Raw genomic sequence first — 23,744 nt, 5'->3', positions numbered from 1 at the left:
AACACTGAATGAGTGATACAGTATGGGGGGGGGGGTCTAAGTAAGAAGCTTTGGAGAGATATAAAGTGGATGGAGATAAAGTACCAGCCTATCAGCTCCTAACTGTCATGTTACAGGCTGAGGGCGGGATGTACTATCCTTCGCCCCCGCGTTAAGTGCCGTTTTCTCTCCGTTCACACTCACCGCTCCGCTGCCCGCCGCTTCCCCTTAACTCCCCCGTCTACTTTCTTATTTTCCTCTCCCTACTCTTCACCGCCGCGGCCATGGAGTTCTACTATCGCAGCGCTCCCCCTGGCGGTTGGCGCATGCGCACCACTCACTTTTTTTTTTTCCGGGCATGCGCACATAGCCTTTCTGGACGGATCCTGGAGGCTTCCTGCACCGCAGTTGCAGCTTCTGGCCTTGCGCATGCGCCTACCGCCATGGGGAGCGCTGCGAGAGGAGAACTCCGTGGCCGCGGCGGTGAAGAGGAGGGAGAGGGAAATAAGAAAGCAGACGGGGCAGTTAAAGGGGAAGCGGCGGGCAGCGGAGCGGTGAGTGTGAACGGAAAGAAAACGGCACTTAACGCGGGGGCGAAGGATAGTACATCCCACCCTGGGTGTGAAAAATTACAGTTAGAAGCTAGTTGGTCGGTACTTTATCTTCGTCCACTTTATCTCTTTCCAAAGCTTAGTACATCTTCCCCATGGTGTCATCATCCTGTGGGTATAATGACCCCGCAGCGCACCCACATGGACTGTCAGCTGCTGACACAGAAGAGAAGCGGCTGGAGGCTCCTATATGTGAAGCTGCTCCATTATGCTGGCAGTGTGGCGCTTCTCTATGATGTCACAGCTAAGCGCCACACTGCCAGATTGAGGAGATGAGGATGCCACCGACACCTCTTGCTTGCCATGGTAAGAGGCAGAGGGGGTGAGGCTGATACTTCTGATTGGAGGGGGCATGTTGCCACCTAGGTTGCCCACACAAACACGAAGACGAATCCTAAGGCTGACAGAAGGACATTAAGCCTGATGGGGGTTCAACCCTGAGTCAGTTGAGTCAGACATTGGGCTTTACTTAGTCTAGTTAATATGGTAGCAGGGAAGGGGAGGGGGGTTTGAGTTGAGGATTGCGCCCCTGACTGGAGCCTCTTCTTCAAGGCATCACCCTCCTCCCTCCCTCTGGTTTAGTTTCCTGGTGGTGGTAGAGGACCTCAGATCAGAAACGATACCACACACTCTCAGATGGGCATTGGCTGACTTACACCATAACTGAAGGTCAGCATCGCCACTTTGCAGGATGGGTCAACCATTAGGCATGATGAGAGGGAGTAGGTGGAAATTTGTTTGCACCGTTTGGGCATAGGGGTGGCCGTGGTGGGATAGCAGGGCCTCAAACTGGTAGTCTAAACTGCTTGCGTTCCTCTTGCCACCATAATAGCTATAGGTACAGTATATTGTAGCCAATAAATTGATTAATACATTTCCACGCTAGCTCTTATTGTCTGTGTGATTTTTAAAAATTTTTTTTTTAGCGTTTAAGGTTGTTATTGTCGTCCGGTAGTACAAAGCCAGCATATGGCATTTGGGTCTTACTCTATGTCTGTAAATAAGCACCCATTTTATAATTATGCAACTGATTGAAGAGGAACGTTACACTATCGGTGTTACCTGAAATCACGTTATCTTAGCTGGAAAGGCTGTTTTCCTTGGGACTCGGCAGGTGCCGGAGCTTCTGAAGCCTCTGAGGGATGAGCTCTGACAGCTATCTTCTGACTAATCCGCCGCCTTACTTTTCCTTCTACAGTAACTACGGCTCAGCAGAGAGCCAAGATTGAAAACAGCAGGCGCCCAAACTCTAACCGGCACTAGGGGTATAGGCTTGTCCCTATTTTTAACTTTAGCAATGTTTTACAGTTTCAGGCCCTTTCTTTGATGTGCAAAACTTTGAGGGGATTAAACGTGAAGTGTGAAATGCGAGTAATGCGGGAGCCAAACTGTCCGTCGGTCTCTCTCCGTGCAACAGGAGAAACTTTTCTTCTTTTTGCTCTTTTTGGTGAAGGAATAACTTCATCTTTTACAGATATTTTACAAACCGCTCAATGCGCACAAAATCAATTATGTCCTTGCTGAGAAGCTTCTCTTCAGCATCAAAAGTGCCGGAATTAGCTCTTACGGCTTAAACTCCAGGCGAAAACTGCCAATAATGTCCAAGGCTAAACGCACAATAATAACAGTAAAAGAAAATATGTTGTGTAATTAGCAGAAACTCTCAGGCACTTCGCAACCTTTTTTTTATTTTGGAGAAAGAAGACATAAAAATAAAATGTTCTTCTTTTTTTTTTTGTTCCAGCTTCGTAAACAAATCCAGTTCAATACAGAACCTTCCTGCCCTACTTATATTGCCACAGCGCTACCAGCACAAGATACAGATGTTTTATGTCAGGGCACAGAAGGTAACGCCATCATAGACAGAAAGTCACAATCGTTACGTGCGAACTGATATTTGCTGTAAAGTTTCTCCTAGTGCAGTGGTTCTCAAACTCAGTCCTCAGGACCCCACATGGTTCACGTTTTCCATGTCACATAGCAGGTGCACTGTGTATCACCAACTGTCACATTTTAAAAATCCACAGGTGACCTGCAAAACATGAACCGTGTGGGGTCCTGAGGACTGAGTTTGAGAACCTGTGTCCTAGTGCAGTGGTTCTCAAACTCAGTCCTCAGGACCCCACACGGTTCACGTTTTCCATGTCACCCAGCAGCTGCACTGTGTATCACCAACTGTCACATTTTAAAAATCTACCGGTGACCTGCAAAACATGAACCGTGTGGGGTCCTGAGGACTGAGTTTGAGAACTTGTGTCCTAGTAGTGAAAGGTACACCCAGTGCCAGTAATAACACAATGACGCACAAGAACGGCTGAATTTACTGATGGAATACAATTACAATGGAAAAGTCCCCAAATATGCAACTCATCAGGGGTTACTTATTAGGAAGAGTACAGGGCAAAGGTCATATTGTGACATCATGCGACAACTCTTGCGCTTACAATTTACAGTAGTTTCGCCCAGCTTTGTGTTGCAAGAGAGCAATTTATAAATATCAAAGTTTCACATCATTTTGCATAAAGCCCCAGTCACGACTCTTCCCCTGTTGCAGGCTGAAAACGCCCCACAAATATTAATAAGCTAAAAAAGTTCCTAGAGCGCCCAATGGAAAGTCTTCCCTACAGAGTACAACATCACCAGACGGGATCGGTACGGGATCCCGGAGGTCAGGAGACCGACGCCAGAATCCAGTCAGTGAGCAGAGCGTGTTCCCTCGCGGTTTTGCCACGCTTCAGGCCCGGTGGTGACCTTTGGTTGCCACACTATTACATTCCCCCCCTTGGGTGGTGGCATGGACCAACACCTGAGTAGGAATACTGGGTTTGGGTCAGGATTCCGACCGCCGGCATTTCCCTGGCGGGCGAGATTCCAGCGTCGGTAATTTAACTGCATACCCACCAGACTTCTCCATCGTGCAGAATGTTTCTGGACCCCCTGAATAGGTGATGGTAGGTCAACAGTACTTAGGTCATCAGTCAATAGGTCTACCACTATTGGTTGACGTGGACAAGGTCAACATGGAAAAAAGGATGACACAGTGAAAAATTTGACTTAAGGTTTTTACTAAATTTTTTAAAACTTTTTCATACTTTACCATCCACGTGGACTACGATTAGGAATAGTAAACTGTGCCGAGTGCAGCGGTAGTGAATCGAGGCATGCAAGGGGCCGTGGTGCACTAATTGATGTTCCTGATCCAGTTACGCACAAAGGGGGTCATTCCGATCCGTTCACTTGCTGTGTTTTAATGCAGCAGCATGCGTCGGCGCCGTAGTGCACCTGCACATGCGGGATGGCCGAAGGCCGTAGCAGGACAGCGATCGCCTCTGCCTGAGTGACAGGCAGAGGGGATCGATGGGTGGGAGGGGGCGAAATGGCGGCGTTTGGCTGCCGTTTCGTAGGCATGGTCTGGCCAACACAGGTGTGGCCGGACCAAATGGGGGGCGGACCGCAGCGGCTGCGTGACGTCATACGCAGCCGCTGCGGTCCAGGGAGCGAGGGGTAGCTCCCGGCCAGCATTCTAAAGCTGCGCTGGCCGGGAGTTACTCCTGAAGTGCAAAGGCATCGCCGCTGTGCGATGCCTTTGCACTTCTGCGAGGGGGGCCGGACTGACATGCGGGGCGGGCTAGCCCTGTGCTGGGCGTCCCCCCCGCATGTCAGGAAAGATGATCGTAGCTGTGCTAAATTTAGCACAGCTACGATCAACTCGGAATGACCCCCAAAATGACACCAAAACATAAAAAAAATAAAAAAATCATGTTGACCTTTTCATGTGTCGAGTGGTTGACCTATTGACCTTATCCAGGTCGACCCATTAATCCAAAACCAAATATGCAGTGAGTGACGTCACACGCAGCCGCCCCCCCCAAAAAAAATGGCCGCTGACCACCTGGCAGCATGCCAGGGGTGAACCCTAGATCCGACGCATTCGCAGTTAGATTGTGGACGCATCGGGAGGCGGCCTTATACATGCTGGATGGCCTCGCCCTGTGCTGGGCGGCCCCCAGCATGTCAGAGCTGAACGCAGATCTGTCTGTGAACGCAGTGATCTGCATTCATCTCTGAATAACCCCCCGAGTCCCTTGTTATATTCTCTGTTCACTTATGATTGTGCGTCCGGCTCTGTGCCTTGATTGTGCGTCCTTGATTATTCCATGAGCATAATCAGATCCGCAGATAATATTGCTGTCATTGGTCAAATCAGGAGTAATAATGAGAGCAGTGGCGTATCTATAATGGTGCACACGGGCCCCTGGGTCCAGAGGGGGCCCACACCGCACCCATTTCTTCTATACCCACCTTTCCGCTGTCCATCGGTGACTGTGTGTGGGCCCCCTCCTCTCCCGTAGCCGTCACCGCCGCTGCTAGCGCCCTGAGCACTAGAGACTCTGGCACAGTGCCGGAGTCTACAGCGCATGCGCAGGACTCCGAGAAAAATGGCGCGGCGGCACATGAGTATGTACATGGGTCCCCTCCACTCTAGAAACACCTCCGAATGAGACCAAATATAGAACTGAGGTTGCTAGGTTGGAGACGTGGAGTCATGACCGCCACTTACTGTACTCCTAAATGTTAAAAAGTCCAAAGAAGTTATTATAGACTTCAGGGAGTGTGTTCATCGCCCCACTAGCTCTCAATGGACAAAATGTGGAGGCGGTTAATTCTTTTATATTTCTGTGTATGAGTATCTCCAATGATAGGTCCTGGACGGCTCATACCCAGTTGGTAGTCAAGAAATCCCAGGAACGCTTGTTTTTCTTACATAAGCTGCGTGCCTCGGGATGGGGCAGGGATATTTTAGTACATTTGTATTGTTGTATTAAAGAAACTGTATGGGATTCTGGTTTGGTGCGGAAATTGTACGTCAGCGAAGCGCAGGTCGCCGGATAGGATTGTAAAGGCAGCTGGTAAAATGATTGGTTGTGTTCACCCATAAATATACGATAAAAATTTACTAACAAAAGTGCAAAGTATTTTAGGAGATTTGTTGCATCGGAATCACAATATGTTCAGAACGCCGCCATCGAAAAAAGCAATATAGATCGATTCTATGTCGCACCAACAGATTAAAACATAGGTGGTCATTCCGAGTTGATCGCAGCCAGCAACTTTTTGCTGCTGCTGCGATCAACTTGTCCACGCCTATGGGGGAGTGTATTTTAGCTTAGCAGTGCTGTGATCGCTTGTGCAGCCCTGCTAAGCTAAAAAAATTTCAGCAAAAGAAGACTAGCCCTGGACATACTTACCCTGTGCGACGACCTCTGCGATGCTGGGGCCGGCTTTGACGTCAGACATCCGCCCTCCGTTCTACTGGACACGCCTGCGTTTTCTTCTCCACTCCCCGAAAAACAGTCTCCAACGGTCCGGAACCACCCAGGTACGCCTTCTTTCTGTCAACCTTCTTTGCGGTCGGCTCTGCGACCGCTTCCTTCGTAAGACGCAACGTAACCCGGCGACACCTGTCGCCGGGCAACATCGCGCACGCGCAGTTCGGCCGCCACGCATGCGCATTCCGGACCCGTTCGCACCGCAGCGACAAACCACTGCGTGCGAACGGGTCGGAATGACCCCCATAGTTTCTTCCAAACCGCAATAATCAATGCGGAGTCATTCACAGTGACCTTGCGTCAGCCGTAAGGTGACGACGTTCTTATTCCTTTTATACTATAGCTCTTTTATAACCTTTTCTAATTGCATATGTGATTCATTTTGTGGACTGTTCATGTTTATGAATTGTTAATGGTCATAAAAGTGAATTGACTGATTGATGAAAATAAATGCTTTCTGCAAATAATAAAGTATTTAAATAAAAACATATATTATTATCCTCTGGGGCAGCGATAAAACCTAACAAATACTTTCTTTCTAGCAAGCTCAGGAGAGCCCACTAGGAGCACCCAGCTCTGGCCGGGCACAGATTCTAACTGAGGTCTGGAGGAGGGGCATAGAGGGAGGAGCCAGTGCACACCAGATAGTACCTAATCTTTCTTTTAGAGTGCCCAGTCTCCTGCGGAGCTCGTCTATTCCCCATGGTCCTTACGGAGTTCCCAGCATCCACTAGGACGTCAGAGAAAAGAGAATAAGTGCACTGCGGCAGTAAATGTACAATGTGTTGGTGTCACACCAAGAGGGTAAGTGATGACTGTGTGAGCGGGGAATTACAAGTATGCCATGCAGATTAATCAGAGTAGAATTAAGCATCATGCATAATGAATTATAGAACATGTTTCGCCACCGCTAACTCTGCATTGCTACACGTGTAACAGGCATGTAACGGCCGTCACACCGCGGTAATGGCTTGCTTTAGCATTGTAATTGCCTTGTGCTAGAGCAGAATATGTATACAATCCCCCGGCTCCTTTATATACTATATGAACCCTCTGCAGCACGCAGTAATGGGACATGGTACAGGAGGTAATGAGACCGTGTCAGCGATTACTGATTGCAGTCCCAGCGCTGGCCTTTGTTCTGCGAGGCGGTACCTCCATTATCCCAGTCCTGGCTGTGCACTTCTTCCAATTTTGGGAGGAGGGTGGTAAAGTGCTTATTTTCTCAGTTCTAGGCAAAAAAATGAATAATAATAATAATAATAATAGTTTCTTAAACTTACACGTAACTGCTTTGTTTTGTATATTTAAGCTGCGTTTGGTCAGGATCAGAGCACAAATTCTAACTTTAGCATTCATCTCCTGCTCGGGTATGTGCCAAGTTTTTGTGTGTGCAGGGAACCGATCATCCACAGCAGCACAGAGGATTGCAGCAGGCACTCCGATGTGGGTATATAGTGGCATAAGACGCATCTCTGTATGAAACAAGGGGGGTAATTCAGACCTGATCGCTGGGCAGAGATTTTTGCAGACCTGCGATCAGAAAGTCGCCGCCTACAGGGTGAGGGTATTTTCGCTGTGCAAGTGTGCGATCACATGTGTAACCGAGCCGCACAAACTGATTTTGTGCAATCTCTGCGCAGCCCAGGACTTATTCAGCCGCTGCGATCACATCAGCCTGTCTGGGACCGGATTTGACGTCAGACACCCTCCCTGCAAACGCTTGGACACGCCTGCGTTTTTCCAGACACTCCCTGAAAACGGTCAGTTGCCACCCACAAACGCCTTCTTCCAGTCAATCTCCTTGCAATCCCCAGCGCGATCAAATTTTTCGCACCATCCCGTTGCTGCCCGTCGCTGCGGACCGTCACACCTGCGCATTGCGGTGCATACGCGCGCGCAGTTCAGACCTGAACGCCCGCTGTGCGAAAATGCACAACAGCGATCCGGTCTGAATTGCCCCGTTGGTTCTATGTGGTAAGTCAACCTTCATGTGCCCTGTCACTAGTGTGGAATGTCAGATGTACGGGGTGTGAATATATTTTGCTGTAGGTAGAGAGTGAGGGAGACGATAATACTAAAGGGAAATATGTGTATCAGTCACAGGGGTACGCATTATCCCCCCCCCCCCCCCTCACACATATACACAGTGATGTCTTAACCCCTTATTTTCCAGCCTATACTAGAGCTATGTGCTGGGGTACAGAAACGTAGCACAACAGGGCAGAGAGTCAAGTTTTTCCAAATGAACAGCAGGAAAGATTTTTATTTATTTATTTAGATCTATAAGGGGTCTATATACTAAGGGGTATATTCAATTGCAGTCGAAAACTGCCGTCTGTCGAAAAGACGGCAGTTTTCGACTTTTTGAGGTCGAATCCTGATTCGACCTACTCAGAGCTTTTCGACAAGTCGAGGCATTTGACTTGTGGAAAAGCACGTGGATCGGTGGAATAGCTGCCGATCCACGTGTTGATGTCGAAAACGGGGCCAAATCCGACAGGTTTTGGCCCCCTTTTCGACTATCTCAATCCGACATCAAAATGATGTCGGAATGAAATGCGGACCCAGAGGAGGCAAGGGGGGGGAGAGCCGCAGGGAGACAGCCGGCGGGCATACAGGGGAGATCAGCGCTACATAGAAACATAGAAACATAGAATTTGTCGGCAGATAAGAACCACTTGGCCCATCTAGTCTGCCCCCTTTTTTTTTTTTTTAAATCTCTAACCTTAATTGATCCTTATTTCTTTGTAAGGATATCCTTATGTCTATCCCATGCATGTTTAAATTGCTCTGATGGGAGGCTATTCCACTTGTCCACTACACTTTCTGTGAAGTAATTTTTCCGCAAATTTCCCCTGAACCTCCCCCCCTCCAGCCTCAGTGCATGTCCTCGTGTCCTATTGCTTCTCTTCATTTGGAGAATGTTTCCCTCCTGGACTTTGTTAAAACCCTTGATATATTTGGGTTGCAGTAGGGCTGCAGCTGGATGTCACTCACCCGCCCAACCTCACGGCAGCTTCCACCCAGCTCCAGCACGCTGCCGCCGGCTGCCCCCCGCGGCTCGCCCCCCCCCTCTCCTCCTCTGGGTCCCATCTAAAATTCGACTTGAAAAAGTCGAATTTTAGATGGGATTGAATAGGGGTTGTCGGATCCATTCCGACAAATACATGCCGGAATGTATCCGACTTTAATTGAATATACCCCTAACTCTTGGAGAGAGATAAAGTGCCAGCCAATTAGTTCCTAACTGTCATGTTACAGGCTGGGTTTGAAAAATGACAGTACGGAGCTGATTGGCCGGTACTTTATCGCCACCCACTTTATCTATCTCGAAGGCTTAGTAGATAGGCCCTCATTCCGAGTTGATTGCTCGCTAGCTGCTTTTAGCAGCAGTGCAAACGCTATGCCGCCGCCCTCTGGGAGTGTATCTTAGCTTAGCAGAAGTGCGACCGAAAGGTTAGCAGAATAGTGCTGAAATTATTTCAAGCAGTTTCAGAGTAGCTGCAGACCTACTCCTACCTTGCGATCACTTCTGTCTGTTTAGTTCCTGCTTTGACGTCACAAACACGCCCTGCGTTCGGCCAGCCACTCCCCCGTTTCCCCAGGCACGCCTGCATTTTATCCTGACACGCCTGCGTTTTTTAGCACACTCCCGGAAAATGGTCAGTTACCTCCCAGAAACACCCACTTCCTGTCAATCACATTACGATCAACAGAGCGACGGAAAAGAGTCGCTAGACCATGTGTAAAACTGCATAGTTTTGTGTGAAAGTATGTTGCGCGTGCGCACTGCGGCCCGTAAGCATGCGCAGTTTTGCCTTTTTTTTACCTGACCGCTGCGCTGCGAAAATCGGAAGCGTGCGATCAACTCGGAATGAGGGCCATAGACCCCAAAATGTGTGTCCCTCACCCCTTATATGGTGCCAAATGACAGCCCTACCAGTCCCGTCAGTAAAACCAATATACTGTAATTCTACCAACTATAGAATAAAATACAAATAATTTGGGCCACGTCATACATGTCACACTTGGGGCCGGATGTAATAAGTGCGAGTTGGCCGGAAGTGCGGGTTCCCAGTCGAACTCAGGTTTTTTTTAAAAGTGGCAGTCATTTACGAAGCATGGTTTTGCCTTGTACGATTGCCGCTATAAAAAAAAAAACCATCCAAGTTCGGCCTGGAACCCGCACCTCTGGCCAACTCGGACTTTTTACTGCGGCCCATGGTGTGGTCATTATGGTGTGAAATGTATTACTTATTCACAGTTCTGTATTTATGTAATGCTAGCATTTTCTTTTCTAACAATGTGACCAATCACGGCTGGATATTAACAACCAGAGGTCCGTATTCAATGCTCCACCCCCATTGTGGTTCTGCGAACATTGGCCCTCATTCCGAGTTGTTCGCTCGCAAGCTGCTTTTAGCAGCATTGCACACACTAAGCCGCCGCCTACTGGGAGTGAATCTTAGCATAGTAGAATTGCGAACGCAAGATTAGCAGAATTGCGATTAGAAATTTCTTAGCAGTTTCTGAGTAGCTCGAGACTTACTCTGCCACTGCGATCAGTTCAGTCAGTTTCGTTCCTGGTTTGACGTCACAAACACACCCAGCGTTCGCTCAGACACTCCCCCGTTTCTCCAGCCACTCCCGCGTTTTTCCCAGAAACCGCTGCGTTTTTTCGCACACACCCATAAAACAGCCAGTTTCCGCCCAGAAACACCCACTTCCTGTCAATCACACTCCGATCACCAGAACGACGAAATTTCCACATAAAGCCGTTAGTAAAATACCAAACTTATTAGCAAATTTACTTGGCGCAGACGCACTGCGAACATTGCGCATGCGCATTAGCGACTTATCGCTCCGTTGCGAGAGAAAAATAACGAGCGAACAACTCGGAATGAGGGCCATTGTGTAGAATATCGTGCTGCTACATCACCAATGTGGCTGCAGCTGTAGTCTTTTTATATATTAGAATAAAGGGGGAAACTGATGGTATAAAAAGGGCAAAGAGACAGAAAATAAACGTAAATGACAATTAAAATAAACATTTCCGTTAAATATTCAATTGGTGCCCAACTATATTATTCAAATGTTGGTTTGTAGCAGACAACTTGTACTGCAGAGGAAATAGGTGTGTGGAGGAGCGTTGGTGGTCATTTCGAGTTGATCGCTAGCTGCATTAGTTCGCTTTGCAGCGATGAGGCAAAAAATCGGCACTTCTGTGCATGCGTATGTGGCGCAATGCGCACACACGAAGTACTTTTACAACGCCCAATGTAGTTTCACACAGGGTCTAGCAAAGCTTTTCAGTTGCACTGCTTGCCGCAGAGTGATTGACATGAAGTGGGCGATGTTTCAGGAAGAGTGTTTGGAAAAATGCAGGCGTGCCAGGAAAAACGCAGGAGTGGCTGGGTGAACGCAGGGCGTGTTTGTGACGTCAAAACAGGAACTGAACAGTCTGAAGTCATCGCAAGCGCTGAGTAGGTCTGAAGCTACTCTAAAACTGCACATAAAAATGTTGCCACCGCTCTGCGATCCTTTCATTCGCACTTCTGCTAAGCTAAAATACACTCCCAGTGGGAGGCGGCATAGCGTTTGCATGGTTGCTAAAAACTGCTAGCGAGCGATCAACTCGGAATGACCACCTTTGTTCTCTGTAGGTTGATTGATCCAGAAATGTCAGCGTTCAAATCGGAACACGTAAAAAAAAATAAAAAAAAATATTTGTACAGAGTTGCACTGAACAGCAGCTGCATTTCTCATTCTATTAACCATTAAGATTTTCGAAGCTAAGAGGAGAACTGGGGATCCTGTAGCTATCCAGCGGATGTAGATCTATTCAGATGCTGGCAGACATGCTGGGACTTCTAGTCCCCTGTCTGCCTGACAAGTTACTGGTTGTTTAAGCTTGGCTTAGAGGGGGAAAAAAAACATTTAACAGGTCAGAGTAGAAGATGAGGAAGTGACGTATGTTATGTCCATACCCTTTCCCTGGTCTCATTGGAGAAGAATTTTACGCACTCGCTGTAACTTGCCCACGTTCTGTTGTTACCCGGCACCAGCTCCCAGCTTCCGTTCATGTCACACCGCCGATGTGCGTGACCTGTGAAACAAGTACAAGAACCACATCAATAGGGAAAGAAAGACAGAGATACAGGCAGACAGTAAGACAGAGATACAGGCAGACAGTAAGACAGAGATACAGGCAGACAGTAAGACAGAGATACAGGCAGACAGTAAGACAGAGATACAGGCAGACAGTAAGACAGAAATACAGGCAGACAGTAAGACAGAAATACAGGCAGACAGTAAGACAGAGATACAGGCAGACAGTAAGGCAGAAATACAGGCAGACAGTAAGACAGAGATACAGGCAGACAGTAAGACAGAGATACAGGCAGACAGTAAGACAGAGATACAGGCAGACAGTAAGACAGAGATACAGGCAGACAGTAAGACAGAGATACAGGCAGACAGTAAGACAGAGATACAGGCAGACAGTAAGACAGAAATACAGGCAGACAGTAAGACAGAGATACAGGCAGACAGTAAGACAGAAATACAGGCAGACAGTAAGACAGAGATACAGGCAGACAGTAAGACAGAGATACAGGCAGACAGAGATACAGGCGGACAGTAAGACAGAGATACAGGCAGACAGTAAGACAGAGATACAGGCAGACAGTAAGACAGAGATACAGGCAGACAGTAAGACAGAAATACAGGCAGACAGTAAGACAGAGATACAGGCAGACAGTAAGGCAGAGATACAGGCAGACAGTAAGACAGAGATACAGGCAGACAGTAAGACAGAGATACAGGCAGACAGTAAGGCAGAGATACAGGCAGACAGTAAGACAGAGATACAGGCAGACAGTAAGACAGAGATACAGGCAGACAGTAAGACAGAGATACAGGCAGACAGTAAGACAGAGATACAGGCAGACAGTAAGACAGAGATACAGGCGGACAGTAAGACAGAGATACAGGTGGACAGTAAGACAGAGATACAGGCGGACAGTAAGACAGATACAGGCGGACAGTAAGACAGATACAGGCGGACAGTAAGACAGAGATACAGGCGGACAGTAAGACAGAGATACAGGCAGACAGTAAGACAGAGATAGAGGCGGACAGTAAGACAGAGATACAGGCGGACAGTAAGACAGAGATACAGGCAGACAGTAAGACAGAGATACAGGCAGACAGTAATACAGAGATACAGGCAGACAGTAATACAGAGATACAGACGGACAGTAAGACAGAGATACAGGCAGACAGTAAGACAGAGATACAGGCAGACAGTAAGACAGAGATACAGGCAGACAGTAAGACAGAAATACAGGCAGACAGTAAGACAGAGATACAGGCAGACAGTAAGGCAGAGATACAGGCAGACAGTAAGGCAGAGATACAGGCAGACAGTAAGGCAGAGATACAGGCAGACAGTAAGACAGAGATACAGGCAGACAGTAAGACAGAGATACAGGCAGACAGTAAGACAGAGATACAGGCAGACAGTAAGACAGAGATACAGGCAGACAGTAAGACAGAGATACAGGCAGACAGTAAGACAGAGATACAGGCAGACAGTAAGACAGAAATACAGGCAGACAGTAAGACAGAGATAAAGGCAGACTGTAAGACAGAGATACAGGCAGACAGTAAGACAGAAATACAGGCAGACAGTAAGACCAAGATAAAGGCAGACAGTAAGACAGAGATACAGGCAGACTGTAAGACAGAGATACAGGCAGACAGTAAGACAGAGATACAGGCAGACTGTAAGACAGAGATACAGGCAGACAGTAAGACAGAGATACAGGCAGACAGTAAGACAGAGATACAGGCAGACAGTAAGACAGAGATACAGGCAGACAGTAAGACAGAGATACAGGCAGACAGTAAGACAGAGATACAGGCAGACAGTAAGACAGAGATACAGGCAGACAGTAAGACAGAGATACAGGCAGACAGTAAGACAGAGATACAGGCAGACAGTAAGACAGAGATACAGGCAGACAGTAAGACAGAGATACAGGAAGACAGGAAGACAGAAATACAGGCATATGAAAAGAAACAACAATTGAAGCGCTGTACTACCAGAATCTTTAAATTAAAATTGAATTTATTTATCCCACCACATCCTATAATAGAAAATATACATACAATAAAAACAAAAAGGACAAAAAATATATATACACACGGCCGGTGTGCCTTTCAGCTGTAAATAATATTTTGAATCAAACACAAAATAATTGTGATGTAATATAAATTTTACTGAATCCAAGATGAATTCACATAATTCTTCTGATACTGACTGATCCATTAATAAATAGTATTTGATGGCCTCAATTCCTAAATCTTGGGGAATATTTGAGTAAAGAGATTCTACGTCGCATGTGACTAAATAATAACCCTTCTTCCATTTCACCTGGTGAATCAAATTAAGAAAATGAGTTGTGTCCTTAATAAATGATTTTAATTTTCTAACGTGCCCTTGTAAAAATGAATCAACATAATGAGAGAGATTATTAGTTAGTGAATTAACACCCGAAATGATTGGGCGACCAGGTGGAGAGGTGATGGATTTATGGATTTTTGGTAAGTGGTAGTAGGTGGGTATTACCGGATACATAGTGAATAAAATAAGAATTTACTTACCGATAATTCTATTTCTCGGAGTCCGTAGTGGATGCTGGGGTTTCTGAAAGGACCATGGGGAATAGCGGCTCCGCAGGAGACAGGGCACAAAAGTAAAGCTTTCCGATCAGGTGGTGTGCACTGGCTCCTCCCCCTATGACCCTCCTCCAGACTCCAGTTAGATACTGTGCCCGGACGAGCGTACACAATAAGGGAGGAATTTTGAATCCCGGGTAAGACTCATACCAGCCACACCAATCACACTGTACAACCTGTGATCTGAACCCAGTTAACATTATGATAACAGAGGAGCCTCTGAAAAGATGGCTCACAATAACAATAACCCGATTTAGTTAGCAATAACTATGTACAAGTATTGCAGATAATCCGCACTTGGGATGGGCGCCCAGCATCCACTACGGACTCCGAGAAATAGAATTATCGGTAAGTAAATTCTTATTTTCTCTATCGTCCTAGTGGATGCTGGGGTTTCTGAAAGGACCATGGGGATTATACCAAAGCTCCCAAACGGGCGGGAGAGTGCGGATGACTCTGCAGCACCGAATGAGAGAACTCCAGGTCCTCTTTTGCCAGGGTATCAAATTTGTAGAATTTTACAAATGTGTTCTCCCCCGACCACGTAGCTGCTCGGCAGAGTTGTAATGCCGAGACCCCTCGGGCAGCCGCCCAAGACGAGCCCACCTTCCTTGTGGAATGGGCCTTAACAGATTTAGGCTGTGGCAGACCTGCCACAGAATGTGCAAGTTGAATTGTGCTACCAATCCAACGAGCAATCGACTGCTTAAAAGCAGGAGCACCCAGCATGTTGGGTGCATACAGGATAAACAGCAAGTCAGATTTCCTGACTCCAGCCGACCTGGAAACTATATTTTCAGGGCCCTGACAACATCCAGCAAATTGGAGTCCTCCAAGTCCCTAGTAGCCGCAGGTACCACAATAAGCTGGTTCAGGTGAAACGCTGACACCACCTTAAGGAGAAAACTGGGGACGAGTCCCAGCTTTGCTCTGTCCGAATGGACAACCAGATATGGCTTTGTGAGACAAAGCCGCCAATTCTGACACTCGCCTGGCCCCGGCCAGGACCAACAGCATGGCCACTTTCCATGTGAGATATATCAAATCCACAGATTTGAGTTGTTTTAAACCAATGTGATTTTAGGAATCCCAAAACTACGTTGAGATCTCCCAGTGCCACTGGAGACATCAAAGGGGGGTTGTATATGCAGTACTCCCTTAACAAACTTCTGGACTTCAGGAACTGAAGCCAATTTCTTTTCTGGAAGAAAATCGACAGGTCGAAATTTGAACCTTAATGGACCCCAATTTGAGACCCATAGACACTCCTGTCTGCAGGAAATGTAGGAATTAACCTAGTTGAAATTCTTCCGTGGAGCCTTCCTGGCCTCACACCATGGAACATATTTTCACCTAAGCGGTGATAATGTTGTGCGGTCACCTCCTTCCTGGCTCTGACCAGGGTAGGGATGACCTCTTCCGGAATGCCTTTTTCCCTTAGGATCCGGCGTTCACCCGCCCTGGCATCAACGCAGCTGCGGTAAATCTTGGAACAGACATGATTCTTGCTGAATCAAGACCCTTCTTAGTATCTCTAGAAGTTCCGGGTACCAAGTCCTTCTTGGCCAAACCGGAGCCACGAGTATAGTTCTTACTCCTCTCCTTCCTATCATTCTCAATACACTGGGTATGAAAGGCAGAGGATGGAACACATACACCGACTGGTACACCCTCGGTGTTACCAGAGCGTCCCAGCTATTGCCTGAGTGTCTCTTGACCTGGCGCTTCATGTGGGACGCCATCATAACCACCTTTGGTCTTTCCCAACGGTTTACAATCATGTGGAAACTTCCAGATTAAGTTCCCACTTTTCCGGGTGGAATTCATACATGCTGAGGAAATCTTCCCAGTTGTCCACTCCCGGAATGAACACTGCTGACAGTGTTATCACATGATTTTTCGCCCAGCGAAAAGTCCTTGCTATCATTGCCCTCCTGCTTCTTGTGTCGCCCCGTCTGTTAACGTGGGCGACTGGTATGATGATGTCCTACTGGATCAGCACCGGTTGACTTTGAAGCAGAGGTCTTCCTAGGCTCAGAGCATTGTAAATTGCCCTTAGCTCCAGTATATTCATGTGGAGAGAAATCTCCAGACTTGACCACACTTCCTTGGAAATTTCTTCCCTGTGTGATTGCTCCCCAGCCTCTCAGGCTGGCATCCGTGGTCACCAGAACACAGTCCTGAATGCTGAACGTGCTGCCCTCTAGAAGATGAGCACTCTGCAGCCCCCACAGAAAAGACACCCTTGTCCTTGGAGACAGGATTATCCGCTGATGCATCTGAAGATGCGATCCGGACCATTCGTCCCGCAAATCCCCCTGAAAAAAAGTTTTTTGCGTGAGATCTGCCGAATGGAATCGCTTCGTAAGAAGCCACCATTTTTCCCAGGACTCCTGTGCATTGATGCACTGATACCTGGTCTGGTTTTAGGAGGTTTCTGACTAGGTCGGATAACTCCCTGGCTTTCTCCTCCAGGAGAAAACCTTTTTCTGGACTATGCCCAGAATCATTCCTAGGAACAGCAGACGTATCGTCGGAAAACGGCTGCGATATTTGGAATATTTAAAATCCACTCGTGCTGTCGTAGAACTACTTTAGATAGTGCTCTTCCGACGTCCAACTGTTCTCTTGAACTTGCCCTTTTCAGGATATCGTCCAAGTAAGGGATAATTAAGATGCCTTTTTTCTTTGAAGAATCATCTTTTTGGCCATTACCCTGGTAAAGGCCCGGGGTGCCGTGGATACTTCAACGGCAGCGTCTGAAACTGATATTGACAGTTCTGTACCACGAACCAGAGGTATCCTTGTTGCGAAGGACAAATTTGGACATGGAGGTAATCCTTGATGTCCAGGGACACCATATAGTCCCCTTTTTGGTTCGCTATCACTGCTCTGAGTGACTCCATCTTGATTTGAACCTTTTTATGTAAGTGTTCAAAGATTTCAGATTTAGACTACGTCTCACCAAGCCGTCTGGCTTCAGTACCACAATATAGTGTGGAAGACTAATACCCTTTTCCTTGTTGTAGGAGGGGTACTTTTATTATCACCTGCTGGAAATACAGCTTGTGAATCTTTTCCAATACTGCCTCCCTGTCGGAGGAAGCCGTTGGTAAAGCAGACTTCAGGAACCTGCGAGGAAAAGATGTCTCGACTCTCCAATCTGTACCCCTGGGATAATACTTGTACGATCTAGGGGTCAACTTGCGAGTGATCCCACTGCGCGCTGAGATTCTTGAGACTACCCCCCCACCTCACCTGAGTCCGCTTGCACGGCCCCAGCGTCCTGCTGAGCACTTGGCAGACGTGGTGGAGGGCTTCCTTTCCTGGGAAGGGGCTGCCCGCTGCAGTCTACTTCCCTTACCTCTATGTCTGGGCAGATATGACTGGCCTTTTGCCCGCTTGCCCTCATGGAAACGGAAGGATTGAGGCTGAAAAGACGGTGTCTTTTTCTGCTGAGATGTAACTTGGGGTAAAAAGGTTGGATTTCCCAGCTGTTGCCGTGGTCCCCAGGTCCGATGGACCGACCCCAACTAACTCCTTCCCTTTATACGGCAATACTTCCATGTGCCGTATGGGATCTGTATCACCTGACCACTGTCTTGTCCATGACATCTTCTGGGAGATATGGACAACGCACTTATCTTGATGCCAGAGTGCAAATATCCCTCTGTGCATCTCGCGTACATATATATAGAATGCATCCTATTAAATGCTCTATATCAATAATATATTTTCAGTCAGGGAATCCGACCAAGCCAACCCAGCACTGCATCTCCAGGCTGATGGCGATTGCTGGTCGCAGTATAACCACCGTATGTGTGTATATACTTTTTAGGATATTTTTCCAGCTTCCTATCAGCTGGCTCCTTGAGGGCGGCCGTATCTGGAGACGATAACGCCACTTGATAAGCGTGTGAGCGCCTTATCCACCCTAAGGGGTGTTTCCCAACGCGCCCTAACTTCTGGCGGGAAAGGGTATAACGCCAATATTTGCTATCGGGGTAACCCCACGCTTCATCACACACTTCATTTTATTTTATCTGATTCAAGAAAAACTACAGATAGTTTTTTCACTCCCACATAATACCCTTTTTTGTGGTATTTGTAGTATCAGAAATATGTAACACCTCCTTCATTGCCCTTAACGTGTGGCCCTAATGAGAAATACGTTTGTTTATTCACCGTCGACACTGGATTCAGTGTCCGTGTCTGTGTCTGTGTCGACCGACTGAGGTAAATGGGCGTTTTTAAAGCCCCTGACGGTGTTTCTGAGACGCCTGGACCGGTACTAATTGTTTGTCGGCCGTCTCATGTCGTCAACCGACCTTGCAGCGTGTTGACCTTCTCACGTAATTCTCTCAATAAGCCACCCATTTCGGTGTCGACTCCCTAGAGAGTGACATCCCCATTACAGGCAATTGCTCCGCCTCCTCACCAACATCGTCCTCATACATGTCGACACACACGTACCGACACACAGCACACACACCGGGAATGCTCTGACAGAGGACAGGACCCCACTAGCCCTTTGGAGAGACAGAGGGAGAGTTTGCCAGCACACACCAAAAACGCTATAATATATATAGGGACAACCTTATATAAGTGTTTCTCCCTTATAGCATCTTTATATATATATTAATATCGCCAATTAATGCCCCCCCTCTCTGTTTTAACCCTGTTTCTGTAGTGCAGTGCAGGGGAGAGCCTGGGAGCCTTCTCTCCAGCCTTTCTGTGAGAGAAAATGGCGCTGTGTGCTGAGGAGATAGGCCCCGCCCCTTTCTCGGCGGGCTCGTCTCCCGCTCTTCAACGGATTATGGCAGGGGTTAAATATCTCCATATAGCCTCTGGGGCTATATGTGAGGTATTTTTAGCCAATATATAGGTTTTCATTTGCCTCCCAGGGCGCCCCCCCCCAGCGCCCTGCACCCTCAGTGACTGCGTGTGAAGTGTGCTGAGAGGAAAATGGCGCACAGCTGCAGTGCTGTGCGCTACCTTTAGAAGACTGCAAGAGTCTTCTGCCGCCGATTCTGGACCTCTTCTTACTTCAGCATCTGCAAGGGGGCCGGCGGCGCGGCTCCGGTGACCATCCAGGCTGTACCTGTGATCGTCCCTCTGGAGCTGATGTCCAGTAGCCAAGAAGCCAATCCATCCTGCACGCAGGTGAGTTCACTTCTTCTCCCCTCAGTCCCTCGTTGCAGTGATCCTGTTGCCAGCAGGACTCACTGTAAAATAAAAAACCTAAGCTAAACTTTTTCTAAGCAGCTCTTTAGGAGAGCCACCTAGATTGCACCCTTCTCGGCCGGGCACAAAAATCTAACTGGAGTCTGGAGGAGGGTCATAGGGGGAGGAGCCAGTGCACACCACCTGATCGGAAAGCTTTACTTTTGTGCCCTGTCTCCTGCGAAGCCGCTATTCCCCATGGTCCTTTCAGAAACCCCAGCATCCACTAGGACGATAGAGAAAAATGAAAAAGTCTCCTTGGATATCACTCCCGAGGTAACAGCTCGAGAAAGCATATGTTTCAATTTAATTTGAAATTGGAATGTAGGATTCGACGGAAGTTTCCGATATATCGACACATTATCTAGCTGTCTCCGTGAATTTGAATTTGGGGTGATTCTTTTAACCTGATTAAATATAATTAATTACTTCTTATACAGAAGTGTGGAATTCCCCAACTATATGACTAATAATTCATTGTTGGTGTTTTTATTGTAATATTTTAATTATTGACACCGGCCGTGTGTATATATTTTTTGTCCTTTTTGTTTTTATTGTATGTATATTTTCTATTATAGGATGTGGTGGGATAAATAAATTCAATTTTAATTTAAAGATTCTGGTAGTACAGCGCTTCAATTGTTGTTTCTTTTCATATGTCTTTTGTGGAGATTCAGTGATCTCCTTAGGAAGCAGCAGTACTCTAGAATCGATTAAATCTTAAAGAGAAAGATTAGATTGTCCCTGAAATAGTCAGCGCCCGGCACTTGTTTATATTTATAGAAATACAGGCAGACAGTAAGGCAGAGATACAGGCAGACAGTAAGGCAGAGATACAGGCAGACAGTAAGACAGAGATACAGGCAGACAGTAAGGCAGAGATACAGGCAGACAGTAAGACAGAGATACAGGCAGACAGTAAGACAGAAATACAGGCAGACAGTAAGACAGAGATACAGGCAGACAGTAAGACAGAGATACAGGCAGACAGTAAGACAGAGATACAGGCAGACAGTAAGACAGAAATACAGGCAGACAGTAAGACAGAGATACAGGCAGACAGTAAGGCAGAGATACAGGCAGACAGTAAGACAGAGATACAGGCAGACAGTAAGACAGAGATACAGGCAGACAGTAAGACAGAGATACAGGCAGACAGTAAGACATAGATACAGGCAGACAGTAAGACAGAAATACAGGCAGACAGTAAGACAGAGATACAGGCAGACAGTAAGACAGAGATACAGGCAGACAGTAAGACAGAGATACAGGCAGACAGTAAGACAGAGATACAGGCAGACAGTAAGACAGAGATACAGGCAGACAGTAAGACAGAGATACAGGCAGACAGTAAGACAGAGATACAGGCAGACAGTAAGACAGAGATACAGGAAGACAGGAAGACAGAAATACAGGCATATGAAAAGAAACAACAATTGAAGCGCTGTACTACCAGAATCTTTAAATTAAAATTGAATTTATTTATCCCACCACATCCTATAATAGAAAATATACATACAATAAAAACAAAAAGGACAAAAAATATATATACACACGGCCGGTGTGCCTTTCAGCTGTAAATAATATTTTGAATCAAACACAAAATAATTGTGATGTAATATAAATTTTACTGAATCCAAGATGAATTCACATAATTCTTCAGATACTGACTGATCCATTAATAAATAGTATTTGATGGCCTCAATTCCTAAATCTTGGGGAATATTTGAGTAAAGAGATTCTACGTCGCATGTGACTAAATAATAACCCTTCTTCCATTTCACCTGGTGAATCAAATTAAGAAAATGAGTTGTGTCCTTAATAAATGATTTTAATTTTCTAACGTGCCCTTGTAAAAATGAATCAACATAATGAGAGAGATTATTAGTTAGTGAATTAACACCCGAAATGATTGGGCGACCAGGTGGAGAGGTGATGGATTTATGGATTTTTGGTAAGTGGTAGTAGGTGGGTATTACCGGATACATAGTGAATAAAAATGAAAAAGTCTCCTTGGATATCACTCCCGAGGTAACAGCTCGAGAAAGCATATGTTTCAATTTAATTTGAAATTGGAATGTAGGATTCGACGGAAGTTTCCGATATATCGACACATTATCTAGCTGTCTCCGTGAATTTGAATTTGGGGTGATTCTTTTAACCTGATTAAATATAATTAATTACTTCTTATACAGAAGTGTGGAATTCCCCAACTATATGACTAATAATTCATTGTTGGTGTTTTTATTGTAATATTTTAATTATTGACACCGGCCGTGTGTATATATTTTTTGTCCTTTTTGTTTTTATTGTATGTATATTTTCTATTATAGGATGTGGTGGGATAAATAAATTCAATTTTAATTTAAAGATTCTGGTAGTACAGCGCTTCAATTGTTGTTTCTTTTCATATGTCTTTTGTGGAGATTCAGTGATCTCCTTAGGAAGCAGCAGTACTCTAGAATCGATTAAATCTTAAAGAGAAAGATTAGATTGTCCCTGAAATAGTCAGCGCCCGGCACTTGTTTATATTTATAGAAATACAGGCAGACAGTAAGGCAGAGATACAGGCAGACAGTAAGGCAGAGATACAGGCAGACAGTAAGACAGAGATACAGGCAGACAGTAAGGCAGAGATACAGGCAGACAGTAAGACAGAGATACAGGCAGACAGTAAGACAGAAATACAGGCAGACAGTAAGACAGAGATACAGGCAGACAGTAAGACAGAGATACAGGCAGACAGTAAGACAGAGATACAGGCAGACAGTAAGACAGAAATACAGGCAGACAGTAAGACAGAGATACAGGCAGACAGTAAGGCAGAGATACAGGCAGACAGTAAGACAGAGATACAGGCAGACAGTAAGACAGAGATACAGGCAGACAGTAAGACAGAGATACAGGCAGACAGTAAGACATAGATACAGGCAGACAGTAAGACAGAAATACAGGCAGACAGTAAGACAGAGATACAGGCAGACAGTAAGACAGAGATACAGGCAGACAGTAAGACAGAGATACAGGCAGACAGTAAGACAGAGATACAGGCAGACAGTAAGACAGAGATACAGGCAGACAGTAAGACAGAGATACAGGCAGACAGTAAGACAGAGATACAGGAAGACAGGAAGACAGAAATACAGGCATATGAAAAGAAACAACAATTGAAGCGCTGTACTACCAGAATCTTTAAATTAAAATTGAATTTATTTATCCCACCACATCCTATAATAGAAAATATACATACAATAAAAACAAAAAGGACAAAAAATATATATACACACGGCCGGTGTGCCTTTCAGCTGTAAATAATATTTTGAATCAAACACAAAATAATTGTGATGTAATATAAATTTTACTGAATCCAAGATGAATTCACATAATTCTTCTGATACTGACTGATCCATTAATAAATAGTATTTGATGGCCTCAATTCCTAAATCTTCGGGAATATTTGAGTAAAGAGATTCTACGTCGCATGTGACTAAATAATAACCCTTCTTCCATTTCACCTGGTGAATCAAATTAAGAAAATGAGTTGTGTCCTTAATAAATGATTTTAATTTTCTAACGTGCCCTTGTAAAAATGAATCAACATAATGAGAGAGATTATTAGTTAGTGAATTAACACCCGAAATGATTGGGCGACCAGGTGGAGAGGTGATGGATTTATGGATTTTTGGTAAGTGGTAGTAGGTGGGTATTACCGGATACATAGTGAATAAAAATGAAAAAGTCTCCTTGGATATCACTCCCGAGGTAACAGCTCGAGAAAGCATATGTTTCAATTTAATTTGAAATTGGAATGTAGGATTCGACGGAAGTTTCCGATATATCGACACATTATCTAGCT

At 46.0% G+C, this 23,744-nt stretch overlaps 1 protein-coding gene across 1 annotated transcript in view; it reads right to left on the bottom strand.

The window, feature by feature from the left end:
* The window catches only part of PTH1R (parathyroid hormone 1 receptor), a 453,204-nt gene that overhangs the window by 88,989 nt on the left and 340,471 nt on the right, over positions 1 to 23,744 (bottom strand). Inside the window, exon 4 of the mRNA XM_063924515.1 lies at positions 11,911 to 12,029. Within this exon, the coding sequence (XP_063780585.1) occupies positions 11,911 to 12,029 (119 nt within the window). The remainder of the gene's footprint in view (positions 1 to 11,910; positions 12,030 to 23,744) is intronic.

This window comes from Pseudophryne corroboree, chromosome 5 (assembly GCF_028390025.1).
Source record: "Pseudophryne corroboree isolate aPseCor3 chromosome 5, aPseCor3.hap2, whole genome shotgun sequence".
NCBI classification, from domain to species: domain Eukaryota; kingdom Metazoa; phylum Chordata; class Amphibia; order Anura; family Myobatrachidae; genus Pseudophryne; species Pseudophryne corroboree.
Note: the sequence above shows the minus strand (reverse complement) of the source record. Positions and strands in the feature narration are given on the sequence as shown.